Raw genomic sequence first — 18,823 nt, 5'->3', positions numbered from 1 at the left:
CATAATAAATGAATACTTAATCTAAATAATATATCATATAATTTTTTGCATTATAGTATGTATTTAAGGGACACTCTGATTTAAATGAGTTTTTGAAAGTTTCTGTAAGATTCTAAAAAATAAAAAGTTTGATGTTTTATTATTACTGTATGTGTTTGGGTTTCTAGATTGAATCTAGTGAATAAAATTATTTATTTAATTTGAAAGAGAAACTTTTATGTTGAAAGGAACAGTTCACCCAAAAAAGATCATTCTGTTATCATTTACTCATCCTGTCATTACAAACCTCTGTGACTTTCTATCTTATGTGGAACATGAAAAGTGTTTAATGTTAATGTTTTCTGTACAAAGATCAAGTGTGTCAGATCAAGAGCCTGACTGCTTTGCATTGTACAGAAAAGATCAGTCTGAATGTTCTGCTTTTTGTGTTTCACAGAAGGAAGAAAGTCATACAGGTTTGCAACGATATGAGGGAGAGCAAACGAGGAGGGAAAGTTCGTTTTTTCTCTGAACTGTTCCTTTAAGAGTGCAGCCGTGCTCTTTCTATCATCTCTGTTTCCTCTTTTCCCTGCACTCTTCTCTCTCATATAACCCTCCTCCCAGAAGATCCGTCTCCCTCCTCTCCTCAATCCTCTCTTCCCAAAGTTTGGCTGAAGAGAAGGAAAAGTGTGAGTCACTGAGTGGCTCCCGAGTCAGAAACCGTGTGTGTGTGTGTGTGGAGGAGACGGTTGCTATGGCTTCACAGATGACGTCATCCTCTCTGCACCGTGGCAACTGTATGTTTTATATCTGATGATAAGCACCAGGTCCAGCTGGCATGAGCACCTGACCATGCGGACACACGCTACACACTCGGAAAACCCCTGACATTCAGGAAAACCCACAGAAAAGAAAATCCCAAATGTGATCACATTAAATCCTCCAGAGTTTCAGAAGACATCTTAGCTGTCTCAAACTGTGCTCAGATTTGCCAGAGTCTGCAATTAAAATTTAGAGATCTCAATATGAACTCGAATTCAAAATTTCATTGATAATGATTTTTCAGTGCAATAAGAAAACAATCAACAAAAACCATTATAACAATAAAAAACAATAAAACAATAACATATATATATATATATATATATATATATATATGTTATATTCACAAACACACATGTACATATAATCTATTTATCAAAATGCTTTTTTTCAAAAATAAACCTCATTTATTAACTAAATTTATATATAAAATTTTTTAAATACTAAAAAAATATATTTTTAAAAAATTTTTACTACTATTACTTTACTATTTTTTAACTACAATATTACTACAAGAATATTAAATTATTCACAAAAATAAATAAATATACAAAATAAATAAAGAAATAATTAACATTATAAGTAACATTAATTTAATAAACAGATATTCTCTACCTAATCAGAAATCAGTGTTATTTTAGTATTCTGAATTAGTTTTTATTTTCATATTTTAAATTTTGATTTTAATTGTAAAGTTTTAGTAAATTTGTATGTTTTTTTTTTTTTTTTTTTTGTCTGTAGTTTTTAACATTTATTTTATTTCAAGCTAATTTTTTTTTAAGATTTAGGTCTTTTTTTATCATTTCACTATTATCTTTTCATTATTATCATTAAGTATTTTTATCTATGTAATTTTAGGAGAAGAAAACTTGATTATTCAGTGAAACATAACTGAGTCTTTACAACATCTCATGAGCACCAATCAGAAATCTTTCTGCCACGGGAAGCATCACGTGCCGCATTCTTTTTTTGTCTGCTCCAGCTGGCCGGTGTATTTTTACGGGCATTACGGCAGGGCGCGGTGCTCGCTCTGGTGGGTAGGGGAATACCGGGCTGTGCCCGCTGGGCTCCGGGCCCCTGACGGCCAGCCAGACGGCTGTGGTGCACCAGTCAGCCTGCAGACTCCGCCATCGCCCTACCACCCGCCCGCCCTGATGGTTTATTTTAGCTCTGTCGGCTCTAATCAGTTCCAGCCGCGTGTGGCGAAGACTAAAAATCACTCTGCTCAATGTATATATACAGTTCTCACACACACACACTCACTCACTGGAGTCTGTTCTTTTCTCTGCGCTCTTTCTTTCTGTTACTTGGTCTCTCATCGCTGTTATCATCACTCATGTTCATGATCTGAACAAACCTATAACACTACATATTAACAGTTTTAATCTCATAGATGATGAAATAGGGGGGGAAATCCCACAGAAGCACATTTTAAAAAAAGAGCACTAACTTCGCATGCATATTTTTAGTGCCCAAAACTAACTGCATAGAACGTGTTTGTCTTTTGTTCTGTCTTTTCTTCAAGGTCTTAATCAATTTCTAGTTTAATCATTTCAAGCCAAAGTCACTGAAATACAATCAGCTTCACAGACAAGCTGTTCAACAGAATCAGCATATGAAACCCGATCATTCTCTCAATCTTTCTCATTTGTGCACATATTTCATTAATCTCAGCAAACTCTGTTCTGCCCACTGCAGGAGAAAGAGAAGAAGTACATGCTACAGGTGGACAATCTGAAGTTCAGAGATGTGGAGAAGGGCTTCATGTCCAGCAAACACATCTTTGCCCTATTCAACACTGAGCAAAGGTCAGAGGTCATAATCCTTAATAATAACTGCAAAAAGCAAACATAAAAAAGCTTACACAACCTGCTTGACTTTTGTCATGTGAGGTAGAGTAAAACAGGATGTTCAATGGGAACAAAAAACGTTTATGGGATAAAAGGCAGTTTTAACAAAACAAAAGTAAATGCAAAGATTGAGAAATGTATTATTTTTTAAATATATTTTTTCTTTGGAAATTCATGCATTGATGAATAAATCACAGTAATATCAGCATTAACCATTTCATTAGGCTCTATTTAACCCTGTAAAGCCTGACATATGAAATAATAATCAAATCTTTTTTTTTAATAGTACAATTTATTGAATCTAATTTTTTACCATCGTTTTTCTTTCTTTTTTTTTTTCTAATTTTTTAACCTAAAAATGTTTGCATGTTATTTGTTGACTATCATATTTGATCCATCAGGCTTCTGTTGCTCATATAGTCTGATATACTGAGAATTAATTCAGAGACTCAAATTGAGCAAAAATATGAATTTGGTGCAGATGCTGATATTTATATGATGAAAGTCTGATGAAAGTTTACTTGATAAAAATAATTAAGATTTGACAGCAAAGATAGTTTCAATTCAGTTGATAGTTTCAATTTTGACTATCATGCTGAGTTTAAAGACTAATCTAATGCATCTAATGCCATGGCAGGAACGTGTATAAGGACTACCGTCAGCTCGAGCTGGCTTGTGAGAGTCAGGAGGAGGTGGACGGGTGGAAGGCTTCGTTCCTGCGTGCTGGCGTCTATCCTGAGCGTGTGGTGGTGTGTGTTCAGATGTGGATTGATAAGATGTAAGTAGGAATGAATAAATAGCAATGATGCACCTCAAAATGCTTTTCTCTTTCTCTCACGCTGCTTCCCGTGGCGTCACACTAGGAGAAGGAAAAGGTACAAGTTTTGTGTAGCATTTGGATTTTTTTATGCATCTTTTGCATTGCCTATTTCCATGTTTGTGTGATTATGTCTGTGTGCATCTGTAGAGCGACGCTAGTGAGGAGAACGGTTCAGATGGTTTCATGCACTCCATGGACCCTCAGCTGGAGAGGCAGGTGGAGACCATCCGGAACCTGGTGGACTCTTACATGGGCATCGTCAACAAGACTGTACGAGACCTGATGCCCAAGACCATCATGCATCTGATGATCAATAATGTAAGCAGTATCAGATGCTCGTCTGTGTTTAGCATAGGTGCTTGTGTGGTGAAAGGTTGTTAGTTCAAACCCCACAAGGGTTGATTCATGAATTCATGATTCAAAATCATCAACTAAGACAGTTCTTCACTCTATAAAATCATTTTATACATTAATTTCTTAGGCTGTAAATGATCAACATGATCAGAACTTTGCCGTTAAACCTGTTGCATACAATCTACTACATGCCGGCTGTCATCTGATTGATAGTTTAGCCTTTTTTATCCAGTAAAAGCTCTCTTAGTGTAATTGCACAAACATCCACCTTCAGCAGCTTTTTTGTTGTTAAATTTCATTACTAATAAAGCGACCACTGATATTTACATAATTTTATGTCAGTATCTGCTCTGCTGTTACAAAGATCTCAACATCTGAGCTGTTTTTTCCTCCATATTCTCACTGAATCAGACTATATGAGACATAAACCCTGATGGATCACACATGATACTTAACAAAAAACACATGCAAACTATGATTTACTTACATTTTTTTAAAAGTTAGATTTTCCTGACTGTTTTCTTAACATCTGATCTCTCAGACGAAGGAGTTCATCAATGCAGAGCTGTTGGCTCAGCTGTACTCGTGTGGAGATCAGAACACTCTGATGGAGGAGTCGGCCGAGCAGGCGCAGCGGCGTGACGAGATGCTGCGCATGTACCATGCGCTCAAAGAAGCGCTGAACATCATCGGTGACATCAGCACCACCACCGTCTCCACCTCTCTGCCTCCGCCCGTGGACGACTCCTGGCTCCAGGTGCAGCGCACAGGCTCTGGAGGAAGGTGCGTTTACGATGGAGAGTATGGATGTCATATAGATAAACGGGCTAATCGAGGGTATTATGACTTCAGTGGGGAATTAAAGTCTTGATGTAGAAATAGGCATTCAATATGTCACTGAGATTTTTAATTACGTCCTTTCTGCTATACACTATCAGAATTTTATGTCCCTAAATATTATAGTACAATAATATCCTATACTGTTATAAATATATACTTTAAATATTTTATTAGTATAAACCATAATAATAATTATATTCTACTTATCTCACCTGAATATGTTATAGTGTTGATTTAGATCGGGACTTCGGTGAGCGGATCGCGCATCATTTGATTCAGATTGGATCTTCCGTGCGGGTTTGTGAATCATTATATTCAGATCGGATCTTCGGTGCGCGGATCGCGAATCATTTGATTCAGATCGGAACTTCGGTGAGCGGATCGCGAATCATTTAATTCAGATCGGATCTTCGGTGCGTGGATCGTGAATCATTTGATTCAGATCGGGACTTCGGTGCAGGTTTGCGAATCATTATATTCAGATCGGATCTTCGGTGCGCGGATCGTGAATCATTTGATTCAGATCGGATCTTCGGTGCGTGGATCGTGAATCATTTGATTCAGATCGGGACTTCGGTGCGGGTTTGCGAATCATTATATTCAGATCGGATCTTCGGGGTGCGGATCGTGAATCATTAGATTCATATCGGAACTTCGGTGCGCGGATCGCGAATCATTTGATTCAGATCGGGACTTCGGTGCGGGTTTGTGAATCATTAGATTCAGATCGGATCTTCGGTGCACAGATCGCGAATCATTTGATTCAGATCGGGACTTCGGTGCGGGTTTGTGAATCATTATATTCAGATCGGATCTTCGGTGCGCGGATCGTGAATCATTTGATTCAGATCGGAGCTTTGGTGCGGGTTTGCGAATCATTATATTCAGATCGGATCTTCGGTGCGTGGATCGTGAATCATTTGATTCAGATCGGGACTTCGGTGCGGGTTTGCGAATCATTATATTCAGATCGGATCTTCGGTGTGCGGATCGTGAATCATTTGATTCAGATCGGAACTTCGGTGCGCGGATCGCGAATCATTTGATTCAGATCGGAGCTTTGGTGCGGGTTTGCGAATCATTTGATTCAAATCGGGACTTCGGTGCGGGTTTGCGAATCATTATATTCAGATCGGATCTTCGGTGCGTGGATCGTGAATCATTTTAATTAAGACCGGGACTTCAGTGCGGGTTTGCGAATCATTATATTCAGATCGGATCTTCGGTGTGCGGATCGTGAATAATTTGATTCAGATCGGAACTTCGGTGCGCGGATCGCGAATCGATTCAGATCGGAGCTTTGGTGCAGGTTTGCGAATCATTTGATTCAGATCGGGACTTCGGTGCGGGTTTGTGAATCATTATATTCAGATCGGATCTTCGGTGCGCAGATCGTGAATCATTTGATTCAGATCGGATCTTCGGTGCGTGGATCGTGAATCATTTGATTCAGATCGGATCTTCGGTGCGTGGATCGTGAATCATTTGATTCAGATCGGGACTTCGGTGCGGGTTTGCGAATCATTATATTCAGATCGGATCTTCGGTGTGCGGATCGTAAATCATTTGATTCAGATCGGAACTTCGGTGCGCGGATCGCGAATCATTTGATTCAGATCGGAGCTTTGGTGCGGGTTTGCGAATCATTATATTCAGATCGGGACTTCGGTGCGGGTTTGTGAATCATTTGATTCAGATCGAGACTAACGGATCTTTTTTCTTTTTTTTTTTTTTTTTAAACTTAAACAGTAGAAAACATCAAACCCTGAAGCCATAACCATGGTTTTATTATAGTAGTGTAGCAACCAAGTTTTTTTTTCGTATAACCACAACTTTACTACAAATACCATGGTGAAACTATGGTGTAGCAAAACCTTGCTTAATTTCTGGTGGCCATAGTTTGTTTGTTTGTTTATTTATTTTCCTTAAGGTGTGTGTTGTCAGATAAAAAAAGGTTTACAAAGTCAGACATCAGATTTTTAAAAGTGTAGATTTTGTAGGGATTCCAATGACATATCCCTACCAATATCCAGTGACTACTAAATTGTCCTTAGCAACTATTTTAATCAAACAATTAAATGTCTGTTGGCCTCTGTTATGTCCCCACCAATGCCAAAATCAAACCTACGTCAAATGCAAACCTATGTAAAAAATGTAAAATACTTTATTCTTCTTCATTTTAGAAGAAGTTATTAATAATAGAATTATTATTATAAACCATAATACATATTATTATCTATATATAATACATATTGGTACATTGTGTATTTGTATGAATTTATCATCCTCATCCTATCTGGGTTAATGCTGGGCTCATGAATATTAATTATATTCTCTGAGGGGACAGTTCAGAAAGGTTCCCCAGGATGTCAACAGAAACTGTTTAATAATAATCTTTCATGAGCTCAGCCCTGTTCCATAATAAGCAACTCCATCATGAATACACCACTAATGCTCAGTTACAGACTGGGATAGTAGTGCCACCTGCTGCTGGAATGTGAAATATGCTTACTGGCCACCACAGAATCCTAAGAGATGCATACAGTCAAATATGTAATTAAGAAAAGCTGATTTCTGATTATTCACTGCCTTTGTTGCTCTTTACATTTAACTTTTAGAATGTGATGCAAAACAGTATATGTAGTGGTAAATAAAAATGGACTGACTTTGATTAAGTCAAAGTATGTGTTATTATCACCGAAGAGAATTTTTTTAGAAAATACAATATTTCTCTGTTAGGTCTCCGGCAACCAGCCCGACCCCTCAGAGACGGGCCCCTCCTCCGGGGCCTCCTGCACGCCCAGGTTCTCGTGGCTCAGCCCCAGGCCTCCCTGCTGCCGGCGGGCCACCCGTTCCCTCCCGTCCAGGAGCCTCTCCAGACCCCTTTGGCGGGCCCCCACCTCAGGTCCCGTCCCGGCCTAACCGCGCACCTCCCAGTGTGCCCAGGTGAGACTCAATTATGTCAGACAGTAGAACCTGCTAATAAGATGTATTTGTGCTGAAAAACAATAATAATGTGCTCAAATTTAAGGCATAAAGTCTGCAGCACTAGCGCCACCTAATGGAATTGCAATCTGTGGGTCTTGTTCAAACTATAGAAGACAACCAATTCCGTCTGATGTCGCTATTGCAGCAGAAATGATACACTGTTTACATGAAACATTCAGAAATGCTGAGAAAACACTAACCTTCTAGTCCTGCAGTCTAATAAGAACATCCGTTTGCTCTTAGCCGCGGAATGTGAGACTCTAACCGGTGGAATAAGTGCAGTGGTGTGGGTGAGTTAACCGGTCACCATACCAACGTTTAAACGATAAGCAGCCATTACTGAAATTCAGCTCATTGTTTATCAGTGTCATCAAATCAGATTCAGATGTCCACAGTCTGACGCCCTGCTTGTAACTCTTATTATCGTTCAAACGTTACAGATTTAAACCATTTAATGCACAATGTGTTCTCAGTAGGGCTGGGTGATATAGCAGACATTCACAGTGATTCTGCTAATGCAGCATTGTGAATATTGTGATGATTTAGATGTGTTTTCTCATTAGACTTTTTCTTAAGACTTTTTTATTTTTTATATATTAAAATGTTTTAGCATAAATACACTTCCATTCAAAAGTTGTGGGGTCAGTAATATTTTTTTTAATGTTTATGAAAGTTGCTTATACTTCCAAAACTGAGAAATATTTTTACAACTTAAAATAGCTGTTTTCTATGTAAATCTATAGTCTAATGGAATTTATTTCTGTGATCAAAGCTGAATTTTCAGCATCATTACTCCAGTCTTCAGTGTCAGAGATCATCCTAATTTGCTGATTTGCTGCTCAAGAAACATTTCTGATTATTAGCAATGTTGAAAACAATTGTGCTGCCCAATATTTTTGTGGAGACTGTGATACATATTATTTTTCAGGATTCACAGATGAATAGAAAGTTCAAAAGAACATCATTTATTTGAAATAGAATCTTTTGTAACATTATGAATGCCTTTACTGACACATTTTTTATGAATTTAATATATCCTTGATGAATAAAAGTATTAATTTCTAAGAAAAAATAAGTAACTAAACCCAAAATTTTGAACCGGTTTAAATGATAAATAATAAAAAGTAATGTTTGTGAATGTAATTATTATAAATATACATTAAAAAAAGTAAAATACATTTATATTACATATGTAGCATATTTAAGTAATAATTTCTTTAGAAAAAAAATTTTTTTTACCCCAGACTTTTTTTAAAGGTACTTAATACACAGGTATTGGTTTTAAAAAAAATACAAATTGATTAGTTTAACTACCATTTCCCTATATTTACATTTTGTATTTAGTAAGTTTAATCTTAGCTAAAATGAGTATTTGCTTGAAATTATGTTTTCTCAAAATTTCATCAAAAGGCGTATAAATATCAGTAATTTTAATGCTTTAAGTATATCACCCAGCTCTAACAGTCAGCATATCTCATGTATGAATGTCTCAATCACGTCGGCACACGTCAGCACCTCACATACTGCAGACAGATGCTTTACTAACTGTCCACAGGACGGAGTGAGGGATGTTTCTGTTCTCTCTGTTTTTATTTGTGTTCATTGCTGAATTTGTCCTCTGTTGCGTGTGATTTGACTCGTTCTAACACTAACAGCAAACGCTTGCTTCCTGACAGCAACACACACATACACAGTTCCCAGCAGTCACTCACACACCTTTCATTATGACCCTAATTAAATCCTAATTTTAACGCTGGAGTCCTTGATAAATGATTTGCACGCTGATCTGCAAAACCTCTGAATTGCAAAATCCAAAAAAAAAAAAAAAAACAGTGACATGATGATAATGATGATTGCTGATGCATTTAAATTCATAATTGGCTGTTCAATATTCACACAGAGGTTTTGGACGTCAGTTTTTGGTTAGCTTGGATTGGAGAAGTGTTGATGTTTCTGTCTCCTCCATGTTAACTGTGTGTGTCTCGCACATCCCTCTCTTCCTCCTCCCTGTCGCTCTGGCTCCTCCCTTCCTGCTGATATTGATTATTTTTCACAGAATTACAATCAGTGACCAATGAGGACTAACGCTTCTGGTACGTCTGTGGTTCTCTCGCCATTCCCCGTCCCTCTGCATGACCGACTGTCTCTGAGACCCTCCGACACGCACATACAACAGTCTAGAAATTATCTATTGGGATACCTTTATCTGACATTACAAATAAACAATAATAAACTCTTTACATGGAAATGTTCCGGTTAAATGCAACCGAAGCCCTGTGACATGCTGTTGGTTTTTCATAGAGAGGTCTGTTTTAACAAACTGAAGGAAAAGTCCATATTACAGTATTTTCTGTGGTAAACTGACAGCATGTCACGTTGTATTTAACACAGAATATTCTTCTAAAATATTTATAACAGATCTAAATTACTGAATGTGAAAATCCTCCATTAGTTTTGGAAAATCTTTTCATCTCGTATGCTGATTGGTGATTTTGTAGATGGACAGCAGGTCTCAGAACAGATTCTGTAATGTGCAAACATTACGTCAGTTCTCTGAATGTGTGCATCAGGTTTGATTTATCTTCAGTTTTATTTCATTTAATCAAAATATTTCCTTCTGCAGCCCCGTGCACTTGTTTTATTTCAGTTTTGCCATCATTATTTATGATCCCTCTTAATAAAAAAACACTACAAACACTACAAATGCCGCACATGACCTCTAGGTTGAAACTGAACATTGGGGTCAAAGGTGAAGTGTCAAATGTATTTTGTCTATGTTGTTTGTCTCTTCATGGCATCTCATTTTGTCATGGTGTGATCTCTGAATGCTGTAAAACATGTTTTAAAACATGTCTTTCTGAACAGGATTAATATTGATCAACAACACAACAGTCATGCACAGATCTATTACTAATCTATCATGGATTAGTAATACATAATATGCAGCAATTGGATTTTTTATTTCTTATATATTTATATATACATATATTTTATTTTTATTTATTTTTGTACTTCTTTTTTTTTAGATAACATCAAAAATGCTGTTTTGCTTTTTTAATAAATAAAAAATAAATAATAAATAAATGTTAATAATTTATTTTTTTTATTTAATGACAAGTATTTTATAAATATTATATATATATATATATATATATATATATATATATATATATATATATATATATATATATATATATATATATAAATAATTTATTGAAAATTGTAATGTATTAATTTTATTTAAACATATTTACATTAATTTAAAAAGTATTAATATTAGACAATTAATATTACATTTTCTTTTTTTATAATTTAATATCATAAAATTAGTTTCTTGAATTTGATAATGTAAATGGAATTTTTAATTACATTTCATTTGTTTAGATTAGGGATGGCGAAAACTAAAAAATTTCTTGACCGACCACCGAGCCTCATTAGCCGGTTGAAACCGGTTAACCGATTAGTTTAAAATATGGTACGCTATTTGAAATAACAGCCATTTCGAGCCGCGCCTGCAATTTCGCAACTCTGTCGCATCTCTCTGCCGCTCTGCCTCCCGCACACACACACACACACACACTGCCACTCACGTCACTTTTTTAAAATCCCCTCCAGCGCGAAACATGAGTCCCGCAAACGCGGCGCCGAAGAGCTTGTTGTATGTAATCGTAGGACAAATGGCTTCAAATGGTTTGGGTACAAGGTGATCGCTTTGAAAATAAAGGCGTTTGTCTAGGTTAGAAGCTCATTTAAAAACATTGCCACGGCTCATTTAAGAAAATGACAGCTCCGAAGAGACGCCGCTCTAACCTCGAGTGTTTTAGCCTGTTGCCTTTACTTTTCGCAAACCTTGTGAGCGCGCGAACCCAAACGCTGTGACCTCGCGCCAAATGTTTTTATTGGTTTATTAAGTACAAACAGGCGAGTTATGAAAAATTGAGTGTGAGGGATAATTTGTTCACTTAACACAAAAAGATGAGGAATGAGATGGCTAACTGTAGTAGCGTATAGTCCACTGTCTATAATAGCCTAATTTAGATATCACTTTTTTTTTTAACCGACTTCCGACAACTTTGACCGGTTAACGTTGATACGGTCAACCACCGGTCAAACGGTCATCGGTTAACATCCCTAGTTTAGATAATGTCAAAAAATGCTATTTTGATTATTAGAATATAAAAATTAATATATTAATATTTTTTTTTATTTCATGAAGAGTATTAATAATATTATTCAATTATTATTGAAGATTTTATTTTTTAAAATTATTTCTTTTAGTTAATTTCTTGATTTTAGATACTGTCAAAAATGTTTTGTTGTAATATATATATATATAATTTATTTTATTATCATTAAATTAATTTCCTGAATTTGTTTAGATAATGTAAAAAATGCAGTTTCAGTTTTTTTTTTTTAAATAAATAAATAAAGATATTATTAATAATTTATTTTTAGATATTTTATTAAAAAGTTAATATTTTAATCACAGATATTTGATTTATAACTTTGGCAAAACTATGAAATTAAATATTCTAAATGATGATACTTTCCATAATTTACTTTTATGAACTCTAATAAAAGGAAATTATTAAATTTCTCAGTGCAAAATATTTTTACTTTCTCATGTAAACAAAATTCTTTCACATTTAATGAGCATAATTTTGTGAATGTTTGCTCTGTGTGTGTGTAAGTGAGTGTGAGTGTGTGTGTGTGTCTGGTACTCATCCATATTCTCTCTGTGTTCCCATGGCAGCCGACGACCCCCGGCATCACCTACTCGACCCAACCGACCCACAGACTCCTCCCTCTTAGACTATTAGCCCCTCCCGCACCCGTGACAGACAGCGAGGACAGACACGCCCGCCCAGCCAGAACTCCTCCCCTTCCTGTTCCTCAACTCACACATACATCAATACACATCATACACACAGTTCAGCATCACTTGAACAGCACAACAACTCTACAACCCTCTGTCACAGTTTAACCTATCATTTCACATAATTCCGTCATTATCAAACCAAAATTTAGAAAAGGAAAAACACTTGAGGAACTACTGACTAATCTAGAAAGCTGGAAGTTTGAAACCCCTACGTTGGAAACGTAGATCTAGAATACAGTGTTTTTATGAACTCAAACTCTGACAGATGGTTGAGTTTCACGTCACTGTTTATGATATTCACCACGGCTCCTTATCTTAAAAAAATAGCTAATGAATGAGCACAGGGTTTGATAAGTGCATTTCTGTCGCTTTATTTATTTTCTGCCATTTTTAAGCTTCTTTTGGTTAGCAGACGCTTGATTTTTTCCTGCTGATTACAGATGCATTATCTCTCCAAAGTGTGATCTGGAGTCTCATGATAACTGCATCTTCTGGAATGAGCTTGTGTGCACCTGTATTTCTGTACATTACTTTGGCTCTTTTTGTTTTTGTTTCGTATGTGTGTCGGGCTGCAGTGGTCCCTGAGCTTACGGGCCAGAAGACGACACCAAACTCCCCGAAGGGTAATAAACTTTCCCATAGTTCCACAGTCTCTGAATCATGAGTCTCTTACTGTGTGTAGGTTGAGAAAGTCATTGACAGTTGCAGACAAAACATGGACAGAGTTGTTTAAATGTAAACATTATGTCAAGTCATTAAGTCAACACTATAATAACTTGCATTAATATTAAATAATCATATTAGTACTTCACATAAATTTCACTACAACATAATATACAGTGGCTGTGAACATATTTGGACACTTAGGCCACAGTTAAATGTCATTACATTAGGTGTTTATGAGGAAACAACTGATTCAAATGAATCATATGGCTCATTAAATGAATCACTTTTTCGTAGCGCACGCTGGCGACATCTGCTGGTCGAAACTCTGTAAATGCAGCGAGAACATAGTACAAGAATATATGAGGACGCCTTACAAACCAGTTACAAATGTGTTTTCATGTGTTAAATATAATCTACAAATCATTACATATTAAGTCAGTGTATATTTTGTGTTCTGTTATTAGTTGATAGTGATTTGTGTGTTTTTGAAAGGGTTAGATTGTTTTTTTTCCCATTATACACATTATAAAACCAGCTCGAGATCAGTTAAAACATACTAGATACTGGTTCACGTGTTCACCAAGAAAACTTCCACGGTAACGAGATCACACGACCGAATCACTGATTCGAAACAAAAGATTCGAATCTTCATGAGCGGCAGTTTTTTGAAAGCGCTCATCGCTAAAGTAAAATACGCGGTTTTAACCGTTTAAACCAGCTTACATCAGCTCTTATAATCATTAAACACTTTGTTTAACAGTCATAATGTTATTTACTGCACGGCGGCAGAGAATAATCCAAGTCTTACCTGTTGTCGATACAACAGCGAGATGCTGACGCTCCTAATTTTCCCTCAAATGCCATTTAAACCGGGTTTACGTTGAAAACACACAGTTTGTCTGCGCGCCATCGTCTCCTGAGGTAATTCCAATTTAAAACAAATAAAAATATCAACTAATAATTTAATTATCAACTTAAAAGTAACACGAAAATCCTCTGAGGGCGTTTTTAACCGAGCAATAACCGTTTGAGACGCAAGATGGCGCCAAATCTTCAAACGCGGCAAAGTCAGACCGCGGAGTGATACGATACGCGTGAAAGTAGTACCGGCCCAGCGAGTATATTATATTAAACAAAAGATTATAAATTAAACATTTTTGTTGAAGGTTACAGTTAATAAATTAATTAAAATAAAAATACTGTAATGGAATCGTTTAAAAAAAAAAAAAAACCTGATGAGGGCCGAAATGACGTGATTGACCAATCAGAATTAAGTATACAAGAGGAAAAAAACTGACAATAACCTAATAAAATAAATAGTATTTTTAAAAAAAAAAAAAAAAAAAAAAAAAATATTAAAAATAACAATTACTTTATTAAATAATAAAGTAAAAATAAATAAATAATTCAGTACCGTACTATAATGAGTAGAAAAATATATTTATATATTTTATATATTATATATTTATTATATTTAAAAAAAAATACAAATTAAAAAAAATAAACAATGTAACATTTTTTTTTGACATTTTGGGCATTTAGATGTGACTTTAGTGGACAAATACTTTGTTTGGCCACTATATTACATTTTTATTTGATTTTAAATGACATGTAAACACTTAATGTAATATTTAAATGTTTTTAATGAAAGTTATTCAAAGGTTTGGATATGGTAAACAGTACATTTCTTTACTTCTCCAGATAGTAAAGAGGGAACAAGGGGTTTGTCTTCTCTCCGTGTGACTCTGAGGACAGTGTCTCCTGTCAATCTGCTGAGCTTCCATTTGTGTCAGTGCTTACTCTTCTGTCTTTTTCCTTCTCTGCTTTCATGGCTCAGCCGGTCAAACACGGGCAGCCCTTCTCGCCCCGAGAGCCCCTTTTCTCCACGCGACCCTTAGCACCTCCTCATCGCTTTCTTCTTCTGTTTTTCCCCACGTCGAGTTAAACAACCCAAACCAGTGCAACACGAACACAAGCAAAAGAACACGGAGGAACCCAAAAACCTGCCAGATGTTTCCGGCATCCTCAGTTTAAAAAATAAGTTTGTCTTTTTGGTTAAACCTTCTTTAACCTTCAAGCTCATTGTGGACAAACCTCAAACCTTGTGGGATTGTTCACCCATAAATGAAAATGTTGTTTCCAACCTGTACGACTGAAGGACTAAATGGTTTCAGGTTCCATTGACTTCTATAGTATGGACAAACAATGCTGTGGGAGTTGATGGGACCAAAAACCATTTGCTTCCCAAAATATGTTTTTCTTTTATCTTCCAAAGCAACTGCAAATACAAATCAAGTGTTTTTGTCTTTTTCAAGTCAAAAGGATGTTTAGCTACTGGAAAACCTGACAAAAGCACTAAAATAGATTTTTTTTTTTTTTTTTTTTTTTTTTTTTTTTTTTTTTTGCAGTGCAAACATTGCAGCGATGCAAAAGCTTTCAGGTACAAGGACGTGTGTTCACCCTCAGTGATTGTGCTCAGAAATCATTCATTCATTAGTGAATCTGAACCTTTGGTGGGGCTGGATTGAATTATAGAGTGCAATATATTCACCGGTCAGCCGTATATACACGCTGATCGCACGTTCATGTCATTTAAAACACACAATAGTGCAGTTTTAGGGTGAACAGACGTTCTTGAGTTCAGTGAGACGCTTGTGTGTTTACAGTTGATTAAATAACACTGAAGATGTTAAGCCTTCAGGTGTCTCTGTAAGGACGAACGATCATGTCGGGATGGTTTTCCACACACAGGCTGTGTTTGGAATTGAATACTTGCTTACTGTATATACTTGCTGTACAGTATATACTGTATACTGCTTACTATTTTTAACAAATAGCCTGTGTAAGTGCACTATTCAATGCTAAACAGTGGTACGCAATAATGTTGTTGACTCATTGCATGTTTAATTCAGTGATCAAATTCAAATCTGCACATTTTTGCAAATGTAGTAGGTCTTTTGGGTATTCATACAGAACATTTGCATACTGTGCATAGTGTACATACTATATACTGCAGAAATAGTAACAGTAGTATGATATTCTGAACATAGCCACATGATTAAAGGTGCTGTAAGCGATTTTTAGTTTAACCACATCCTTTCCACTGCATGTCAATCAAGCCACAAAGTGAATGACAGAGATTGTTGCTTATTGAAAAAACGTGATTATTTTTTGTTTAAAGCACCTTTAAACGCCACCGATGGACTTTTTTTTTCGTGTGTGTGGACAAACTGTCCCTGTGCATTTCAATTATGCAAAGTTTTCTCAAGTCTGATTTTCCTGTCTGTAAATTATGGTTCATTATGAAAATCAAGATCTAGCAAAAAAGAAACGTAAAATATCACTGCTGGTCTATGCATAGAAGTCATTCCAGTTTGTTCAGGTGTTGTTTTGTTGAAAGTGAGAAAATATGAGCGCAACCCTCCACAACGGTGGACTGTAATTCTGTCGTTTGTTGTAATAATAATAATAACTATGAAGATAATAAAGCCCCTTGACGTTGTGGCATGACCAGACCGTCTGCGGTTTCAGCTGTTGCCGTATATTAATAGTATGTTTCCGTCTTCAACACGCACACCAAACCTTCCCCGAATCCACTCTTGAGTCGTAGTAAAACCCACTAACCAGAAAAGATTTACCGTTATTTAAGAGTTCGTCATGGACATACTGTATCTTAAGTGTGTCGCGTATCTTTGTGGTGCATTCATGCAAATTGTGCTTCCACTGTTTAGACTAGTCCACATGTATGATTATTGAATATTAAATTATTATGGGTAAGTGATTTATTTAAATTAAGCTTATGAAATGGAGTGTGTGGAGGAATAATCCGGGCCTCTTTCTGCGTTTGGACAGAAAGGTGTTACAGTATCGAGTGTGTAACGGATGGATGAATGAATGTGTGTAACGTGTCCTGCTCTGTGTCTCTGCTTGGACGGGTTTGTCGAGCGGGATTTGTCATCATTAAAGTTCAGTGTACCAAAACATTGTCTTCCTGTCGTTATTCTTGACTTTAGAGAATGTAAAAGTTGTTTTAGGATACAAGTCAAATATAAAAATGACATGCAAGTGTAGTTTTCTTTCCTATGGAAGGCCATAAGAAAAACAAATCATGCTTTGGTAAATCATAATTATGAGTTAAAAGTCTTTTTGTCTCATAATTATGATCTGTGTGTCGATTTTGACTTTTTATCTCATATATTCCATATTATTAATTGACATACCAAGCTTTAATTATAAGACTAACATTAAAAAGTCATAATTATGAGATAAAAAGTCTAAATTGTGACATATTAAATCTTAACTGAGACAAGTGCAAATTGACATACCAAGCCATAATTATGAGAATTAAAATTAACAGACCAAGTAATGAGACAAAAAGTCAAAATTATGTTAGAATCATGAGATTAAGATAATTCTGAGATAAAAGTTAAAATGATGACATACCAAGTCATATTTATGAGATAATACAAATGTATAGACAAAGTCATAATTGTGAGATAAATTAGAATCATGAGATTACTGAGATAATTATGAGATAAAAAAGTCAAAATTATGACAGTCTTAAATATAAGATTAAAACTTTATTTAAAATTCATTAAATTGTCAAAAAGGCATCATTATGAGAAAACTTATGAGTCTCATAATGAGACAAAAAGGTAAAATTATGATATATCATAATCAAGTCATAATTATGAGACAAAGAGTCAAATTTATGTTAAAATAAGATTGAGATAAGTATAAGATAATCAAAATTGGCATATCAAGTCATAATTATGAGATAAAAAGTCACATTTTTGTTAGAATCATGAGATTATTATGAGATTAAGTTAAAATTATTAAATTTTAAATTAAAAGTTAAAATTATCTTTATGATAATTATGAGATAATCAAAATTCACAGACCAAGTCATAATGAGACAGAAAGTCAATTTTATGTTAGAATCATTAGATTAAGATAATTATGCAATAAAAAGTTAAAATGATCACAGACCAAGTCATATTTATGAGATAATCAAAACTGACAAATCAAGTCATAATTGAGATAATCAAAATTCACAGACCAAGTCATGATTATGAGATAAAAAGTCAAATTTGTTAGAATCATGAGATTGAGATAATTATGAGATAAAAAGTTTCAATTATGACATACAAAGTTATAATTATGAGATAATCAAAATTGACAAATCAAGTCATAATTATGAGATTAAAAAGTCAAAATTATGTTAGAATCATAGGAATAATTATATAATTATGTGATAAAAAGTTAAAATTTTCATAATGAAGTCAAATTTATGACAGCACTAATTGAGATAAAAACTCAAAATTGTCAAAAAAACCCCACAAAAACAAAAACCCAACAATTGAAAAAGTCACCAATATGACTGTCATGACTGAGACAAAAAGGTCAAATTATGATACCAAGTCATAATTATGAGATAAATAGTACAAACTGTTAGAATCGTGAGATTATTGCGGATTAAAAAAAAAAGATTAAAAAGTAAAAACTATGACTGTCATGACAGACAAAAAGGTAAAATTATGATATACCAAGTCATAACTATGAGATCATCAAAATTCACAGACAGAGTCATAATTATAAGATAAAGTGTTAAAATTATGACATACC

The 18,823-nt window shown here is 35.2% G+C and overlaps 1 protein-coding gene across 2 annotated transcripts in view; it reads left to right on the top strand.

The window, feature by feature from the left end:
* Nucleotides 1-17,179, top strand: part of dnm1a (dynamin 1a) — a 73,334-nt gene extending 56,155 nt beyond the window's left edge. The window contains exons 16-23 of one of the 2 annotated variants that reach the window (XM_051111144.1): nucleotides 2,500-2,609; nucleotides 3,289-3,400; nucleotides 3,515-3,526; nucleotides 3,619-3,789; nucleotides 4,367-4,608; nucleotides 7,405-7,611; nucleotides 12,407-13,155; nucleotides 15,036-17,179. In XM_051111144.1, the coding sequence (XP_050967101.1) occupies nucleotides 2,500-2,609; nucleotides 3,289-3,400; nucleotides 3,515-3,526; nucleotides 3,619-3,789; nucleotides 4,367-4,608; nucleotides 7,405-7,611; nucleotides 12,407-12,473 (921 nt within the window). In that variant the 3' untranslated portion in view covers nucleotides 12,474-13,155; nucleotides 15,036-17,179. Of the gene's footprint in view, nucleotides 1-2,499; nucleotides 2,610-3,288; nucleotides 3,430-3,514; nucleotides 3,527-3,618; nucleotides 3,790-4,366; nucleotides 4,609-7,404; nucleotides 7,612-12,406; nucleotides 13,156-15,035 lie in introns of those variants that run through there. The other variant, XM_051111143.1, reaches the window with a different exon arrangement.
* The last annotated feature ends 1,644 nt before the right edge of the window (nucleotides 17,180-18,823 follow it).

This window comes from Labeo rohita, chromosome 5 (genome assembly GCF_022985175.1).
Source record: "Labeo rohita strain BAU-BD-2019 chromosome 5, IGBB_LRoh.1.0, whole genome shotgun sequence".
In the NCBI taxonomy this organism is placed as follows: domain Eukaryota; kingdom Metazoa; phylum Chordata; class Actinopteri; order Cypriniformes; family Cyprinidae; genus Labeo; species Labeo rohita.
This window is presented reverse-complemented; position numbering and strand designations above follow the sequence as displayed.